This window comes from Pan troglodytes, chromosome 2 (genome assembly GCF_028858775.2).
Source record: "Pan troglodytes isolate AG18354 chromosome 2, NHGRI_mPanTro3-v2.0_pri, whole genome shotgun sequence".
In the NCBI taxonomy this organism is placed as follows: Eukaryota; Metazoa; Chordata; class Mammalia; order Primates; family Hominidae; genus Pan; species Pan troglodytes.
Window position 1 is genome coordinate 5,348,388 of NC_086015.1, and position 20,135 is coordinate 5,368,522.

Genomic DNA, 20,135 nt, shown 5'->3' on the forward strand with positions numbered 1-20,135 from the left:
AGTGCTGTTTTCCCTGGATAATTTACGTCACCCATCACATGTCTTCAGTTACCTATTAGTACCAGTTTAGATCTGGAATACTTTATATTTTTACCTTAGAAACTATAAATATATATATAAAGCCTGCCTAGTCTTAAATGTCATGTTCTCACAAAGAATTTCCTCGACCACTATAATAAATTGACATAATCTTGTTACTATCTCTGCACTCTATTTCTTTTGTTTCGGTTATTGCAGTTTGCAAGTGTACTTGTTTTTATTATTTGTTTATGGTATGTTTTCCCACTAGTCTGTAAGCAACATAAGGGGAGAGGACATGTCTATTTTATTCACCAGTATTTTCCCTGAACATAGCACAGTGACTTGCATACGGCAGGCACTTAATAAAGTGTTAAATAAATGACTGATTGAGTGAATGGCGAATGATTGCATGATCTGAAAACTAGTCATAATACAACAGATTGATAGAATATTTTTCTTGAGAGTTATTTGTAAGGATGCTCTTCTTTTATTTTGCTGTCATAAAGATTAAACCGTCTTCTATTCTAATGAGGTGTAACTGTTTAGTCCAGTCCCCGATATTAGTTGGAGAAGGTTGGACGGGAGCCCGTTGCCAGGGAAAGTCAAGTACAGCAAATCCCAAGCTATCCTTGAAATCCCGAACTTCCAACAAGAAGATGAAGGCTTTTATGAGTGCATTGCAAGCAACCTTCGAGGAAGAAACCTTGCAAAGGGTCAACTCATTTTTTATGGTGAGCTAATTGGATTTCAAATGTATATAAAATATTTGGTAATGCCCTTCATAATAAATTGTGGAAGTCATTAGCATGTTGTGAAAAAGTGTCATGGGAGAAATAAGGAAGGCATATTTCCAGGTTTAGATGCTTAATACCATGATCAGCAGATGGGAATGACTACCTTTAAAATACGGTTTTAATTTTAGCATGGTCTATGAATGCTATTGTTTATTATAATTGCCTTCAAAATATCAGCAGTGTCATGTTAAAGCCATAAAAGTTTATAATAAAAGGAAGCATGAACTCCATATATTTCCCATTAAACGTTCTGCAGCAGATTATAGCAATCTTGATTCTAATTCTAAGTAGAATTAATAAATGAAGAAAAAAATTGATAGGAAAAATATAATACTGCATGGTGGTTTATAATATTTGTTCCTAGTTTTCATATTTTGTCTACTCATAAGTAGGTAATATAAAAAGGCGATTACATTATTTAAAATTATGTTTGTCTCAGTTACAAAAATCTCTCATAAACTTAAGAAAGACGATGAATGCATATATTATCTAAAAGCTGTCTTTGTGTCTTCTTTAATCCAGGATTGAAATTTTCTCTTACTTAACATTAAGTAAACAATACAATATATCTCAGAATTTGCAAAATGCTGTATACTATTAAAAGATCCTTAACTTCTTTGATAAACTTAATGTATCTGTATTAGATAATTTTTAAAAAGTATTGATATATGGCCAAAATACTTTCCTATGTGACATGTTTATAATCAATGATAAAGTAATTAGAGAAAATATGTGTGTGTGTGTGTGTGTGTATGTGTGTATGTGTGTGTGTGTAATAACTAGAAAAATCCAGGATACTGTAATTATCCCATAAGAATGTTGATTGAGTGCCCGTGGGGAGAACATATTGTGTTTCTGTAATACTATTTTCCATTTTCTTTAGAATTTCCAACTTTAACCTGCAATGAATACTACTATTTTATATATAGAATATAATTTCCTACTCATTATTCTCCTACAGTTTTAGCAAAGCTAGCCAAGAAAAACAATATTTTTTTTCAGTAGTACCTACACTTTAAAGGAAAGTCTTTGGAATTTAGTATCCTTTGTAAATAAAATAGGATACAAATGGGAGTTTTAGTAGAATGAAGATATTGAATGCTTTGGCTAGTTTTAAAGAAATATTTTCCATTTTATATATGATAGACAAAGATATAATCAAGGGATGAACCAGAACACAAAGGTATCTGTAAACTGGAAATCAATAATAAAGTACCTTTCTCTATACTGATATAGCAAATGTTAGCTTACATAGCAATTTTACAAACATTCACTTATAGAATTCTTAATCTTAAGAAGTAGAAATCTTAAGATTAATATTAAGAGGTAGAAACAATGTTCAGTGATACTATAGGCAAAAATATCTTAAGTTAATTGTGCAGGATCTCACAGATAGTGATTGTCAGATTCAAGATCAGAACCTTGAAATGTCTTCTGAAACTGCCATAGCATTTCAACATGGTGGTCTAAGCTCATTGTACTATATCTCACCACAACCAAATTAGCCATTTAATTAGCCTGAAATGGTCCTTGTAGGGGAATAATGGATACTTAATAACATAATCATTATGTTTCTTAGTCACATATTAATTCACTTTCTGAAGTGCTTTCAAAAGAAAAGAGGATTACTGACTCAGTTACCTCAGAGTTGAATAATAACTGAGAAATTCAAGAAAAGAATCTCTCAGTCTGTTATATTGCTGTGTTTAAGTTATAATTCAGAAACAAGTAATATTGTATATCCATCTATATTGTAATTTTATAATCTCTAAAAGAAATCTCTAAAGTATTATTCATCATAGAAAATAGAACATGTTCAGAGGAGTTAAGTGGCTTTTCATAACCAGTCAATATGGCAGAAAAAAAATCTAAAACTCAAACCTGTATGGTAGACCTAAAATCCTAAGCATCTTCTCCCATGAATTTCCTACCTAGTTTTAAATTTAAAACTTTGCTCTCCAGAATTTTAATCATCCAAAGAATGTTCACGTTGAATAAATAAATGTGTTCTATAGCCACAATTATTGCATTAAGCATAAAATCAGATATATCTGAAACCTTTGTAAGTTATGTGAAATTACATATGAGCATGCATTTAATTTCCCAGGTCAAACATATATTAGGACAATTTCTAAACAAATATTTATGAATTATATAATTTTGTTAATAATACCCAGAAACATGATTCAATTTCATCAGTAGATCTAGTTCTTCTAAGTTTTGCCTTGATTTGTCCCTCAAGGCTGCAGGAAGCATATTCTATAACTGGAAGTTGTCCTGATTCCTGCAAGAGGTAATCCTAGGCTTAGTTCCCACCACCCAGAGACATCATGATTTCTTTTACTCATTTGTAGTCTCATTGAAGGGTCTTCTGTCTTGGTGAAGGCAGGTTTTGCAGTAGAAAAACTCTAGAAGTCAGACAGACTTGCGTTTTATATTGTATACAATTTCGAATCCTCTTGGTCCTACTTCTTACTTCAGCCATTGCTACGGTGACCAGTTCAGCACTGTGTTTTGTAGATGTAACCTGAAAGAGTGTTGTCTCAGGTGCAAAACTACTAAGTACATCTTGTTTTCTGTTCTGGGTTTCCTTTGGCTCCTTCGTGAGCCTACTCAGCATTTAAGCATGCCCAGTTTGGATGTGCCAGTAGTTTACACCTGCTCTACCCTTAGATGACCATGGATGGGAACTAAATGATCCCCCTTCATTTCCCTGGGCAGACAGCTCTTAAAGACTGCTTAGAAGTTGACATAAGCTGGAGAAAAATGGATCATGTTGGTGGTCAACTCAATAACTCAGCCTTGCATTGACTTTTTTTTCCTTCCCGGTGATTACCTTTTTTTCCTGATGCTTTTCCCTTGGGCTCACATTCTCAAATGAACATGTGGAACTCAAGCCCTTTACTTAGGTTCTGCTTTTAGGGTTCAAATTTTGGCTTCCCTGTTTTCTACCATGTCATCTTGAACAGGTTACCTAACATCTCTGCGAGAATCCACTGAAAGATTGTAGAGGGAATTAAGTGCAATTACAAATATAAAGCATCTGGCTTGCCACAGCCTGAGAGTCCAAGGGAAGCGTCATATACTTCTATATATCCAAGGACAGAACTAAATAAAGGAGAAGGATTAATTGGCACCTCCAGGCAGTTTCCAGTCAGTTTATGAAAGAGATATTCACGTGAAAACATTTAATTTCCAACCTGCCTGTTTCCATAAATGATGGTAAAAATAATACAATCTTACTTTCACATCAATTATGCCAGTTTCTTGTTGTCTCAGTACTATGAAGAACTTTCTCAAATTAAAGAAAATTTGGAAAACTCACACCCAGACTTAAAGTAAGATACTGAACCTGTATAAAACTCCAAATGTTCACCATTCCTTGTCAAGAATTTTATCTAGGAAAAAAGAAAACTGGATTATCTTTCTACCAAAATGCAAGGAAGCTCATGTTTGATTTATGCTTCAAGGTATTGAGTTGTAATTGTGTCTGAAATAGATACAGATTTATTACTTTTAGTTTAGAACAAATATAATCAGTGAACTTTCAGATTGATTACACAGGTTCAGATTTGATATACATTTTCTAACTCGACCTATGTTCTAATATTTAGCACGGATTTATTCCTTGTCCCTGTTCTACATTTTGCCTTTTCCCACAGCTCCCAAGTTGTTATACAGGTGGAGCAAAATGACAGATGACAAACATTTAACTTGAGCCAAATGCCCAATGATATTTGCAACAGGATTTCTGTCAACCCACATTGAAGCTCCTGCATTTCCCCTCCCTCAAATCGTGTGTGTGCAATCCAACTGGACCCAGTTAGCCTTGTCCTTCTGATCTCCACAGCCCTTGTAATGTAGCATAATGTCTTGGATAATTGCCTTACCAAACAGTGGCACTTGCCTTTTTGAAACAGCTCCTCCAGAATGGGAACAGAAAATCCAAAATACATACCTCTCTATCTATGACAACTTGCTCTGGGAATGTAAAGCTAGTGGAAAGCCAAACCCTTGGTACACATGGTTAAAAAATGGTGAACGACTCAACCCAGAGGTAAGCAACTATGTTGATATTAAAAGCTTAACTACTCTACTAGGTAAATTTTGTTACTAACAGTACTAGTAACTAACAGAAACAGCTAATGTTAATGGAGTCTTTGGTATGTTCCAGGAAAGGATGCATACACTGATTTATTTGATCCTTAAATAAACTTACAAAGTAACCCATCTTTCAAAAGAGAAAAATAAGTGTAGACAAGACAAATAACTTTCACAAAATCACACAGCCAGTAAGAGATTCACATTTAAATATCATCATCATCATCACCGTCATCATCGACACAGATAACACTTACTGAACTCTCATATGAGCCAAGCCCTGTGTTAAATATTTTTCCGTGCATTATCTTATTGCACCCTCATGAAAACATTATGAGAGAGATACAAGTATTATTCCTTTATGTAAATGAAGAAAATGAGTTTCAAAGAGGTTAGGCTATTTGTTTAAGGTCACACAGCAGCTAGTAAATGTTAGAATTAGCATTTTAAACTTTTATTTCGGTCTGATATCAGGACCCAATCTCTTAGTCACTACCCAGTATTTTGCTTTTATGAACACTGACGTCTGTCTTTAAACCCCTAGGAAAGTAAATAACTAAGGCAGTTATCCACATTTCTCAATTTAAAGCATACTTTCTTCTACAATACCTAGAAAATGAAAGATTTGTTTTTTACCTATTAAATTATCCAGATAATTGTGTTAATTCTCCATTTTACTTTGCACATGTAGGCATAGCCAGAGACACAAAGAACATCTGTTGTTTGGAAGCTGAATATAATGCTGTTCTTTGTTTCAGCATCAGTGATATTTTCTTCCTGCATGCCTTTTGCATATAGCATTCTGTTTCCTCCAGCCTATTTTCCTTTTCCCTAGAGGATGGTAATACATGCCTTGAAATATTTAGTCTTAAGTTATATTTGTACTATTAATTAAGTCACTATGTGCACTCAAAATTGTATTTCTATACCCCAAATGGGGTTCTGTAACAGATTTTGGCTGTTTAGGCACACTTTATAGTAGTTTGTAGAAAGGAAGGATTTAGCTACTCCAACTCAAGACTCAATTAGAAAATTATCACATCATCACATTTCAAATGTTTTTGAAACTTTTGGAAAATGGAAAGCCAAGGCAGTGTTCTAGTCGTGATATACATGTCTAACATTATTGTTAACCGTGTTTTCCTGGAATAATTAGGATGGTGGAGTATTCCAAATTACTATGTATACCAAATAACAGAAAGTTAACACATTTTATGCAAAGTATGTCAATTGTCAAAGAAATGAGATAACATAAAACACACTAGTGACCACTAAAATTATCCTAAACATATTTTCGTTTTTTAAACTTAAAAATGCTGCTCAGAATCTAGTAGTGTATTAATACACCAAATTATCAGATCTCATAGATACACAAAAATGTTGTTTAATAACATATCCTGGTTAAGAGAATGCTATATTAATGTACAAGCATCTTTATATGCCTTTTCCTTTATTAGGAGAGAATTCAAATAGAAAATGGGACACTCATCATAACGATGCTGAATGTGTCAGATTCTGGTGTGTACCAATGTGCTGCAGAAAACAAATATCAGATAATTTATGCAAATGCTGAATTGAGAGTTTTAGGTAAGTCATTTATTTACAACCAACAAATTCAAAATGACGTTTTAACAAGCTATAATTATACATAATCCCAACCCAATTTTTTTTGTAAATTAGAAATTGCTGTCCCATCAAATAATGGGAAATGTCTACATTAGCTTTTTACAAAATTCAAGGTGATAATTATTATTCTGCTTGGGCAATGCACTGGGGCTTCAGAAAAAAACCCACCATTGGGTGCATCCAAACCGGAGGAAGCTCTTACAAAGCTGATTCTAGCATGAATTTTTGAGTATAACTCAAAGAATATCTTTAGGAATATTTTCAGCTGCAAATTAAAAAGTAATAAAAAATCACAATTCACAGTAACTAAAAGAAACAGTAATTTATTTTATCTCTTAGCAAGAGGGGCATTGGCTGCCGGGCATGGCACCTCAACTTGACAAAATCCTTTACACCTTCCCTTCAGGATCAAAGCCTCATGGTTACAAGATGGCTGCTCTAGTTATAGAAATCAAGTCTATGCTCAAGGCAGAAGAAGAGTGAGGTTACAGAACTAATCACATTTATCTCTTTTATTAGAAAAGCAGAATTTCCCTTAGCTTCCATAGTAAACTTTTTATGTCATTAACTAGAGTTCTGTCACATGACCATCCAGACATCAAGAGGAGGTAGAAAAATAAGTCCCTATAGTGAAAAGTGCTGAGATTGAAGCAATTTGAGAATGATATTTTGGGAAGTCCAACCAGTGGTGTCTGCCACAATAAATGACGCACTGATAGTTTTCAACCCAAGGGTTTCTTAGTGGTAGGAAGAACAGAGGAGATAAAAGAGAGGAAGGATCAAACAACAAGACACAAAGTTTTATGAGCTTATGGGTGATGAGCACTCATTCATTTGCTCATTCTTTCTATCGCTACTGTTTGATTGAACATTTATTATGTACTGAGCTGTATCAAGATGAAGTGATCTTTATCTTCACTCAACCTATAATTTCAAGGAGAAAAAAGTGTCAGATTTAAAATATGGCAATTCTTATGGCTAAGAATTGAGGAGTTGCTATCGTTGCACATGACAAGTTGAACATAACCTACATTGAGGACATTCCCTTTAATTTAAGATCAGAAGTAAAAACGTGCATCAGTAAGGTGAAGGGTAGAGAAGCAACATCTGAAAAGCCCAGAAGCAAGAGAGCATGGCATACCCGAAAGAACTTCAGTTCACTTGAGCTTTAGATTAGAAATGGAGACTGGACACATGGATTCCAACATTCATGAAGTTGGAAAGATTTAGATGCACCCTGACAGCCTAATAATTTCTTGTCCTTATGAACTGGCATTTGTTCAACATGTATTTAGTGGGGGAAAAAACCGACATAGTGATACAGCATTTCTGATTTATTTCAATAGTATTTGATTGCTAATAGCAATAAAATATTTCTGATTTATTTCAGTTGCTAACCACAATACAATACCTCTGAAATAAATCAGATTGGTATATATACATATATAAATCACATATATATGTATATACGTATATATGTATATGTGTGTGTTTCTTCAACATCATATGTTCCATTGCTTATATACATATATAATAAATCAGAAACACACATACATATATACATGTATGCACATACATGTATATATATATATGGGTACACATGTGTGTGCATATGTGTGTGTGTTTCTGATTTATCATATGTACGTATATGACATATATGATCATTGTTTTGGCTGGAATAGACTTTCCTGGTCAGAATTAAAATTCCTTCTTCGGCCTCTTTTGAAACCATCTTCATCCTCTTTGTTGTAAATGCTATTAGAAAAGTGACTTTGTCTAACTTGCCTCCTCTCTACCCTTGCTTTTATTATTGCAATGACCACCAACAAAACAAAAATAAGTTGCATTTATTGAGCCTATACTTTGCGCCAGGCACTATACTATAATTCCCTGCAACTGTTACGTCATTTAATCTCCACACTAACTTCCTAAGGTAATATCTTTTGTCATCTTCATTTTACAAACAAAACATAAACTCTAAAATGTTAAGTCAGTATTTGGTCCGAGACCACCTTGAGCAAAGTAACCTGAAAAGAGGTTACAGCTATAAATATTAGATTCTGTCTAGCATAGCAAGTCACCCCTGGAGTCACTACATGTTAACTGAGTAATTAAACAATTTTGTTTTTGATTTTGTTTTTAGCCTCAGCTCCAGATTTCTCCAAAAGTCCAGTTAAAAAAAAGTCTTTTGTTCAAGTTGGTGGGGATATTGTTATCGGATGCAAACCAAATGGTTTTCCCAGGGCAGCTATCTCTTGGAAAAGAGGAACGGAGACCCTTAGACAAAGCAAAAGGTAAACAAATCTTTATTTTTAAAAATATTTTTAAGTGTTTGTAATATAACATCTTCCAAATTTTTAGGTTTTAGTAGGCCTTTCAAAATTTCCTCTTTTATGATAAAGTTTCATTGGCATACCTAGAGACGCCAGCATTCTTCTCATCATAGTAAAATTGTAAAAAACAAAAGGATCTTATAAAATAAAGACCTGTTTGTATAAATTAGCTGCAATATTTTCAGTGCATGCACTTGTAATAGATTTTTTAAAATCTTTTAAGACCTTTTTCTACATTCAGTTTGAAGGCTTCCTCCTGAACCAGCCTGCTGAGAAATCAGTGCGAAGAACATTTCACAAAGGAGAGAGACACTCATTGGCACACACCTGGTGTTGTGGTTTTTAAATAGTCACACAGGTGTTCACCCCATGACAAAATGAATTCACCACATGAAGAAATGTAGAGAGGTTCCTGTAGAGAAAGAAGAGAGGTTTCCTACCATAATGGATACAGTCGAGAAACCCTAGGTCAGCACTGGCATGTTTTCTAGGAGACTTTGACAAAAGAAAAAACAACAACAACAACAAAAAAAGACAGATGTTTTTCTCTACTTGTAATATCTTTTATTCTATTGTACCGTAGAGCCTTGTATACATGAGGTGACTAGACCATAGATGCTGCTCTCTTTTGATGACTCACATGTGTTACTCTATAATCAGATATGCAATTAAATCCTAATGTGAACGAGCCATTGTGCTGAAGATATGAAAATAGTCCCTTTCGTTCAATGAGCTCTTCTTCAGCATCATATGTTCCATGACTTATATGCATACCAGGATGGGCAGGTAAAAGGCCAGGTGAAAGAAAGGACAACTAAAATGTGTTAAAAAATGACAATTGTTACTCTTGGAAGAAATGACTGACGGACTAGAAAGTGAGTTCCATACCTAAAAAGGATAGTCACAACTCCAAATTCTGTCAACTGGTTGTCTTGCGGGAAATGAGAACTAGGTTTGTAGAACTTCCAATGTTTCAGAGAAAGCTAGAAGTCTGCATTCTGGTATTGAATCTCCCATGCCAGAAAAAAGTAGCCATAGGATGAATGCAGGGCCATCATTTTATCACTTCTAATCCCAAGATTTCATTTGTGGCCGAGGAAAAAAGAGGTTAAAACAAACAAAAGCAGGGGTCTCTGTAGTTTGTGTAGAGTCCCTTTGTGGTTATAACTGCTGCCTTGAAGATCCTTTCCATTTACACAGTGAGGTGTATATCAGAGAGCCCCTTTCTAGGGCATTCTTTCTTTCCTTATTCTCTGCATTTCTTTACATCCCTGGACTAAAGCTTCTCCCAGGACAGGAATTATGTCACATTTATCTTTGTATGTCCTGTGCCTTGGCACAGAACCAAAGCTTAATAAATATCTGTGGAATAAATGAATGAATCAAAAACGGTGAATATGTAAAGCGTTACCAGCTTTACAGAAAGGCAGAAAGGCTGTTCTTGGGGAAATCCCTCAAGACATAGGAACAGGTGCTTCAGAACTAAGGTGAAAGAAAAGGTGAAAGGAAACCTGTTGTCCTGACTCAGGTTGGGTCTCTTCTTCTGTGTGCATTGCCTAGGAGATTTGCTCCCAACAGATTTAGATGTGAATTCTTTTTAAATGTTTCCTCATGCATTCCTAAAATCTAATCAAGGTTTGAATACACTGCTGTGGAACAGAAAAACATAAGAGATCCTGCAGTGTCAAACACAGCACCTTGTACTGAGGGTCTGGACAAATTGATTAACTGTGCCTCATTTAATAAAGTAACTCACCCAAGGAGCAGAATGATGGCATTTACCTTCCACAAGCTTTAAAGGTCCAAACACGAAGTATGTGGGAACAAGACAGAAAAGGAAGAGGAGAATTTGAGTAAAGCTAAGATAATGAGAAAAAAAAAAAAAAAGCTAAGATAATAAGGAAAAAAAGCACGAGGGAAACTGCTTTTTAAAACAACTTTTCAGGTTTTTGCTTTATTTTGTTTTGTCCCATAGAGAGTAAATTTGGGGTCATTTTCACCTCACCACAGTTGCTAATAATCATATCAGCTCAGCATTGTCTCTCTGTGATTAAGGGAATGAACCCTGTGAGTTCTATTTATACATTATTCTTTCATTCTATCTTTTCATTGCTTTAGGGTTTCACTGCAGGTCTTAACAAAAGAAAACATACATACAAACAAGCAAATTATCTCCTTACTGTGCATTCTTAAAAGGTGAAAATAATTGAGCTCTAGCAGAATGTAGTAATTACAGTCACTACATCTCCACCCGGTAAAGATTACACTGAGCAGTAATTTTCAAAAGGTCACACAGTGAACTCCATGAGTCTATGTCCCTGCACACTTTCTAGCCTGTCCCTTCTTCTGTTGCCATCTGATCTGACTGGCTTTATTAAGTGCATGGCTTCAAGCTGTTTGTTGAGAAATACAGCATCTATGCTTCTGTTTGTGTCGGACTATTGCCTTTTTTATAGTCTTATCATGGGACTTCCAAACAGATTGAGGTAAAAAATTAGAGTAGTGATAAGAAAGAGAGAAAGAAAGGAAGGAAAAAAGGAAGGAAGGAAGGAAGGAAGGAAGGGGCGAGCAAGGAATGAAGGAGGGAGGGAAGGAAGGAAGGGAAAGAGGGGGAAAGAAAGAAAGAGAGAGAGGAAACAGGAAGGGCAAGAAGGGTCACTGCTGTTTACTATAGATGTGGTGTGATATAGTAAAAAGATTTCAGCCCCCACCCTGTTGAGAGCATGACTTTGGCAAAGTCATTTGTCTTCTATAGAACTTCGTATGTAAAATGAATTAGAGGTACGTCATTTTCCTAAAAAAGGAGAGAAAGTCAAACGGTTTCTTCAAGCCTGTTCAGGCCCAAGGTTGATTATTTCTTCTACATCTTTGGTCTGAACCATTACGTGGTAGCCAAATTCTTTTTTCCCTGATCAGAACCCCCTCTTCTTTTTCAAAAGAGTATTGACAGAACAGATCCTAAATCCTAGCAAAGTAGCTACATTTAGCTTTCAAATTGTCATGGCTTTAAGAAGACAATATTAACGAAAGCTTTGGAGAAGACAACATCAAAATAGCAGTTAATTTCACAAAATATGTTTTCTTACATTTGAATACATAAAAAAGTTTGTTTGATTGAGTATGTATGTGTGTATTTGTGTGGGTGGGGTGTGGGTAGATGGGTACTTAGGAGTTGGCATCAGATTTCCAAAGCAAACGAAATTAAATATATTAGGAGCCAGGGACAGAGTATTGCACATAAAGGTTGACTGGGCAATTTATTTTTAGATTTGATTACAAATGCAAGGGTTATTGCATGTGTACATACACTGTTCAATGCCATATTTGAAAGGAGCACTAGAGATAATGTATCCCGTTTTCCGAATTCACAGTGCCAGATCCTAAACTCAAACACAGGACGCTGAGCCCAGTACACATTTTTTAATGCCACACCAGACTGACTATTTCACTCAAATAGCAATATATACATAACTTCTACCATCTCATACCTCTGTTAAACATGACACAGTTGTATATATACAAAGAATAAAAAAGTCAGATATAGGAAAAAAGTTCAAAATTTTACAATGATTCCAAGTAGAAATAGTTTCTAGTTCTTGACCTTGGAAATACCTATGTGAGGAAATGTACATTTTTAGTTTCTGTTATAAAACTTCTATATGGTACTGTCTACTTTGAAATTTCATTGTCACTAACTCTTGCAGCCAATAAAGTATAACTACCTAGAGATGGTTGAGAGGGCTCTAAAGAAACCTATTCAAAGTAATCAGACTGAATTGCTGACTTATAAAAAAATGGTGGCAGTATATATATTTTGACAATTTCTTCTAGTCTTACATGAATTGAAACAGCTTCCATCACACAGCTAGTAAGTGAAGAAGCTTAGACTTGGTGCCAAGTCTTCCATCTCTGTATTCACGTCTTTTCCTCTCTATGGATAATGGAGAACACACTCAGCTCTTCAGTTTTTGAAAGGTTGTTGTCACATGATTCAACGTAATTTGATGTGTTGATAATTCAGATTAAGTTACATTTCTCAATACAGTGAACATGTTTCTTATTAGCCTATGTGCCATAATTGAAGTCTTGGCTGTTTTAAGAGTTCTGTTCCTAAAGCAAGGATCTGTATTTATAGCTGCCTGTCAGAGGAGAAAAGTGTTCCTCGAACCAAAAATAGGTAGATGGCATTACAGAGTCTGAAGACTGCCTGGTTTCCTGCTAGGAATGAATGGTCATGCAACATCTGTCTCATTCTTTTTAGACCCACCAGTGGTTTAGAAATAGCACTTATATTGAAGAGAAGCAAAAGGCACATTCCTGCAGGAGAACCAGGAAGCACTGGGAATTAGAAAACACGGGTTGTGGTCTCAGATCTATCACTGATAAGTGGCGTGACTTGAGTAGAAATGCTAGACTCCTCTTTTTTTTTTTTTTTTTTTGAGGCCACTGTTTCCTGGATTTATCTTAAGATGAAATAATATGAAAACAACTTTAGGAAATATTAAACACTATATTCATGTAGTGTCTGCTTGCACAGAGATTACATTTTAGAAATCAATAGAGAACCTTAGCCCAAGAGGTTGAAATTGAAAGTTCTATCTTAGTTATAACTTTGTATATGTTTTAATGATTTGCTTGGGTGACCAGGTGACTGAGCCAAACATGGCAATTGCTGTGAACTGTCAAAACAGCTAAAATGATTTGGCTGGACGGATTCAGAGTTTACAGAGAGCCCTATCAGCTAGGCTGTAAGCTCCATGAAGGCACCAAGCGCCATTCTTTAATTCACCATTATAGGCCTAGCATCCACCACAAACCTGAAATATAGCACACATTCAGTAAATATTTTCTGTGTTGCTAAATTAATAAAAGTTAAAATTTAATTTAACTAATTTTAGATATTTTGCAGCTAAGCCAAAAATTTTAATAATTAATAGACCGATGGTATGATTATTCATTTATTAATTTCTTCATTCATTTGGCAAATATTTGCTGAACACCTATTATAACCTAACTGGATGCTGGGGATAAAGTGTTAAGGCAGATAGCCACATAACATATAACATTCTTCTTGCCCTTTCTTATGATAATGTTTTTCTTTAAAGTGATTTGAAGTCAAAGATCTGGGTTAAAGTCCCAACTCTATTTCTTAGCTGATAACTTCTAGCAAGTCCTTTAACTTCACAGGTTCTTAGTTGGTTCATTTCAGAGAAAATGGTACTTGTGTCTCTGATGAGGTTATAAGAGACTCAGATTTTATGTCCGGAATGACAGGTGAGCTGTACACACACTGCTACATTGGATGTATTTGTTGCTGTCATCGTAACTTGTATGTATATCCCAGTTGTGCATGCTTTTACCTCTGGCAGCCAAGGAACAACCACGGAAAATCAGGATGAATACAGATTAAGTTTATCTCTGCAAGGCATTCTCAGGCAACTGAGGGAATCAATTCCACATCTGCTAAGTTTGATTAATCACTTCTTTTTTTCCTTGTGGATCTACTTAGCAAGTGAACTGACAGAAATCAAAGTCCTAGATTTGTCCCCTTATGCCCAGTGACTGCTGTCTACCTATTCAGGAATCACCTCCTGAATTTAATAGGAAGTGTTAACCCACTGGAGAGACAGTTCAATGTTGTTCTCTGACAGGCAGCATTAAATACAATTCCTGAATTACCTGGGGTTTGGTCATAGTGGACATACAAGCTATCAACAATAAAAACAAAGAGATGGAGAAAAGAAATGTTGTCCTATTATTGGAAGAATAGTATTATACAATTGAATCTGGTTGGGTGCAGTGGCTCATGCCTGTAATCCCAGCACTTTGGGAGGCTGAGGTAGAAGGACTGCTTGAGTTCAGGAGTTCGAGACCAGCCTGGGCAACATAGTGAGACCCTGTCTCTGCAAAAAAATTTAAAAAAGGAATGGGGTGGAACATGGGGCACACCCCTGTGGTGCCAGCTAATGGATGGGGGTGGGAGGGGGTGTTGAGGTGGGAGAATAACTTGAGCCCAGGATGTTGAGGCTGCAGTGAGCCATGATTGTGCCACTGCACTCCAGCCTGGGTAACAGAGGGAGACCCTGTTTCAAACAAACAAAAAACAACAACAAAAAATCCCTGAATCTATGGTAATTGACAGCATTTTCTCTCATTTTCCTTAACAAAAAGTCTACTGCACTTTGCCCAGATTTCTTAAAATTAAATAAATAAAATAAAATACAATACAGTTAAATGTCAGAAAAAGTCTCATTAATAATGATGATAACCACTTTAAGCACCTTCTATATGCTAGATGGTGTACCAGGCACTTTACATATCTCAAAACATTAAAGCACATTTTTTTCATATTCAGATATATTTCTGAGGATCACAATTGTCACTGATTATATGATTAAATTTGTATCATTTTTACCCTAGTAATCTCAAAAAGTTAAACACAAAGGCATTTTTAAATTTACAGAGAATCAAACTGACTCAATTACAGAGATTCTACCCCTTAGCAATTGTTTTCAGGAAGTGATTATATTCCCCAGAATTGAAATGAGCGGACAGCTGGACTCTCTGGAAACCAATTCCATTACCTTCACCTACTTACCCCAAGTATATATATTTGCAGACAGGTGTTATCAAATCATGGATTCTGTGTGATTTATCCTACAATAATGCTACTGTTAAAACCTGCATGGCCCTGGGCACCTGGCAAATGCATGTACCTTGTGGGAAAGAGTGAACCCATTAGGTGAATTGGAGTCTTATTCAATTATTGAACAAGCGGTGCTTCTTCAATATTTTTGCCTTCAAACCTCAAATTTAGAGCAGACCCACTGCACTTCCACCTGCCTGGCTCCGCAATGCCCAGACACCTTCCTCTTGGACACTATATTCCATTGTGGGAAAACTACACAAGGAAGGTGTAAAGATCGTAGGGAAAGTGGAAAGTGGGAGAAGGAAGCCAAAGTAAGAGAGAAGGAAATGAGAGAGAAAGAAAGATGAGAGAAAGGACCAGGGAATTCCCTGTGACAAGATAGAAGTGCTAGTTATTGAGCAAGTCACTGGATCTTTCTTTTCCTCATGGGTAAAAGGGTCCCCTTGGGAAGACCTGTTTGAAAGCCGTTAGCATAATGCCTGACACAGACAAGGAACAGAAAAAAATTAGTTTGTCTTTATTCTTCTCATTGCTAAGTTATGTGGACAAAGCAGTTCTTCTAGTTACACAGCCATTGCCCAATACTTAGCTATCATTACATTTTCTTCTTGGAGGTTTTTCCAATCATCTGATCTTGCGGAGGCACCAGCTAATGGGAGTCTGGCTGCCTGAATGCAAGACAGCCAATTATATGATTCTTCCTCCCTGTCTGACACTTCTCTACATATTTTACAGTATCTACCTTCTAAATTATTACTGTTCCTTTTGCTTTTGCCTTTACCCCCAAGTGCTCAGTCTTAATAAAATATCTCCGTTGCACATGCCTTTTCAAGGCAACATTAACCATTATTCAGCAACTGCAAAGCAGGCTTCTCTACCCCTTCCTCCTCTTTGCAGAGCTTCCTAATGGAACAAGCAAATAAACTTAATTTTATTTTGTATCTCCAACTACTTAATATAATAGTGCTTAGTACATCAGGTAGCATGAGTATCAAACAGGCAAATGAACCATATGTTCCCCTGTTTAAGGAAGAATGACAGTCTGCATAATGCCAGGCTTATTACAATCTCCCTTCTGTGCTGCCTCTTTGTAATAAAATTTTAAATTGTTCATACTCAACTCCTGAGAGCCTTGTTAAGGTGAGCCTTTCCAAGGGAATACATGTTGAAGATGTCAAGAGCCATCTGATAGTCTTGCCTGTGTCACATGAAGATGTAACAAGCTAAAATCCTGTGTGTGCCCCTGTCAGTCTTGTTTTCATTTTCCCCTCTTGCCATCCAATTCCCCTTTCTTTATCCCCACTGACCTCCACTGATCTGGGGCACTCACCTTTCACACAGTGCCTGCAGAACCACCCAGATGCCATGGTCTGAAAAAGCTCCGGTTCATTAAAGATATAAAGCCTGCCTTTAAATCCAGCCTGCCTAACTCAATGTACGCTGTTTTACCCTGCTGCCTTGTGTTGGCCTATTACTGCTGTAGTCCCTCTCCCATGTTTTCGTGACAGGTAAAGCCACCCTTGGTGGCTTTCAACCAAGGGTAAATAGGAGAAAACAAAGAAGTTTCACAAAATAAATAGCATCTTATAAATTCTTAAACTGTATCTTACAACAGAAAATGGGTAGGCTTCCTTGTAGAGTGGCTGTGAATTCACGGGCTGTGATATCAGTCAGTTTCAAATTTGATCATACACCATAAGAATCTTGTGAAAAATGCAGATCCCAGAGCCATGCCCATGATTTTGATTTAGTAGGTGTGGAATAGGTTAAGGAATCTGAATTTGTATAAGTTCACTCCCTCTGCCTTCAACAGAGGCTGAAGTTGTTAAATACCATCTAGAGGAGCACTGGTTTGGTGCACACATATCTACTTAGATAGAAATGTGCTTCATTTTATCTCTGTTCCACCCCAGAACTTTGATTCCTATCCTAGCAGTTCAGCCGTTCATTCTATCTCACTGTTGAAGAGATATAAATCCTTAGTTCTCTCCTTTTTGAAAATATGAATATAATTGGCTCTAGAATGGTGTCCACTTATTTTACCTCTTGCTTCTAATTTCTGAGTGACATTTGTATCTTCAAAATTTTACATAAATATTCAACAGCAATAATTTTATAGACAGAAAAGGTCAATTATTCATGTAATTTATAGAAATGACCTTTTGTTCTTGGTTTGATTTTTGAGAAAAGAAGTGGTTACTTGATATATTTTAAAGTATAATGTCCTTCTTTATTTACTTAAAAAGAAAATGGTTGATGACAGATATTTGTTACACTCACACCTTCTAATGCCAGTGAGTGTATTTAAAAAAAAATAAAAATAAATAATTAGAAAAAGAATTGCTGTCTATGACAATCCAGTAGAAGAAATAAAAGCTGGAGTAACAGTGTAGAAATCAGTCTCATTAAAACCTTCCAAATAAGCAGTGAAGCTGTCAGAGCACTCTTTTTTTTTTAAAGCCACTGACTAGAATTTTTCAATTTTTTCTTTTTTTCATAGTAGAACTTTTTAAATTTTTTTTCAAATGAAATTTATGCAAGAAAACCTTTCATTCCACAGATAAAATTGAACTAATCTGGCTAATGTCCCAGAGGGAGAACCAGAACCCCACTCAATGCCCTCCTCAATCCCTCTCACCCTAAATCTCCATGGTGTGCCTTAGAAATCCCCGAGCTCTCCAAGGAGCATAGTTTGAGGACTACTAATTTGTAGTGACAAATCTGATTCTCAAGTGTGACTTGCCAAACGATTCATTTATTTATAAGTATAGTGGCAAACCAATTTGACGGGCGTTGTGAAAGATTCTGGGTTTATAACTTGAATGAGCTCAGAGTCTCCTGGGGAAGGCAGACAAGCCCACAGCTCCGGTGCAGTGGGGCATGTGTCACCACTAACATGTGAACAGAGTGAGGGCAATTCACTAACTTGGCTTACAGGAGTCTAGAAAGGTTTCAACAGGTTGCAGGTAACTGAACTGGCAGTTGAAGAGTGAGTGGGAATTTTTCCCGGAAGAGAAAACTGGGAGGTACAGGCTTATTACGCGACTGTCTTACTGTATATTTGGTATCCAGACTTGGTGTCATTTCGGAATTTTGGGTACAGATTTCCCTTCCTCAATACAAGACACACTTCTCCCGTGAGTCCTCTAAATGCAAGTAAAGGGTACTTAAATCATTTTGCAAGGCATCCAAGAATTGACTCTTCGACTACTCAAGGAATGCTTGGATATACCTAATAACATATATTTTAATTCTATCTCCAATTAAATTAACCAAATACACCCATAAATCTATCCTCCCCATATTTAACCATGAGTTTCATTATATAAGAATAATAATGATGATGATATATCCATTTATATGCTGTCCATCAAGGGCAGATAGTGTGTTAAGACGTTTGATACATCATTTCGTTAGATTTTTACAACATACCTATGAGAGGCATTTATTCATATTTTTAGATGAGTAAAACTAAGGCTTAGAGAAGTTCAGCATCATACTGCGATCAGTAAGTGATAGAGAAACATTCGGTTCTGAGAAGCTCTGACTCCAAAGCCTTGTATAATCTTAAACATAACACTGCAGGATTTTAATTAGATTTCTGGTGTCCATATGTGGAATTAAAGGCAGTCCTTCATAATATACACATTTTTTTGTTTCTTCAGAGTTATACTAAAAAAATCTTCTGAAAATAGTGATATGCAAGGTAAAACTCTATATTTATGTCATTAAAAGGTATAGAATAAGTCAACATGTTGTCCAAATACTGATAGATGGAGTCTTATTTATTCACATCAATACAAAAATATCAGTTCTTTCAGTGGCACAGCATCCTGAATACACAATGTTTGGAAGACTGATTGGATTTTTAACGTAACATACAATGTAATTTTTGATGGCATGGAGAGATAGATATGTAAATTCAATAAACAGGTTAAAGTCGCTAAGCCCCACAAAGGAATTAAAATAGGTGTAAGACTGTGTATTATAACTAAGAAGAAAGAGTTAAAGTTAGCAGACAAAGAGTCATACCCAGGTTGGTCCCCTACTCTCAGCCACTTTTGTAAACCTAATTTTGTAGACTCTGAGGAATGCTATAATTCAGTAGCCAAAGGGAATCCAGGATTGGAAATTCCACTAGCATCCATCACTTTCAAAACCATGTTCTATGTTGATACTCAAGTTTTCAGACACTCATGTCCTGAAATCATCAGATTACAGGGAGCTGGAGTGAAAGGGTTAATAATCATTAGCGTTCCAGCCCTGTTCTCTCACCTTTTTATATGTGAAGGAAGCCAAGAACCTTAAGTTTCAAGGTGGTGGTTTAAGGTCATCTGACTTGAATCTCATCTGTCTATCCCAAAGCTTTGAGCAGAAACAGCTTTACATTTATAAAACTTCAAAGCCCTGAGGAAATCACACAATAGGTTCATAGTCATAAATGTAATAATAGCATAGCCGGAATGTCCTCACAATGTTCAGACTTCTCCATTCTGTTCTGCATAACTCTCTCCTCTATTGTATTTTCGATGTGTTCTACTCTAGTAACTTTGGGAGCATAGTTTGTTGTTTTTTTTTTAAATTTATTTCTTTAAAGTCCTGCATTCACAC

General features: G+C 35.9%; 1 protein-coding gene across 7 annotated transcripts in view; it reads left to right on the forward strand.

Moving 5' to 3' along the window:
* Positions 1-20,135, forward strand: part of CNTN6 (contactin 6) — a 319,927-nt gene that overhangs the window by 230,080 nt on the left and 69,712 nt on the right. For 6 of the 7 annotated variants that reach the window (XR_010155484.1, XM_054680362.2, XM_063806584.1 and 3 more), the window contains 4 exons: positions 568-752; positions 4,736-4,872; positions 6,374-6,503; positions 8,686-8,836. Coding sequence is in view for 6 of the 7 variants with exons in the window: in XM_054680362.2 (XP_054536337.1) it covers positions 568-752; positions 4,736-4,872; positions 6,374-6,503; positions 8,686-8,836 (603 nt within the window). In the remaining variant the exon portion in view is untranslated. The remainder of the gene's footprint in view (positions 1-567; positions 753-4,735; positions 4,873-6,373; positions 6,504-8,685; positions 8,837-20,135) is intronic. The other variant, XM_063806585.1, reaches the window with a different exon arrangement.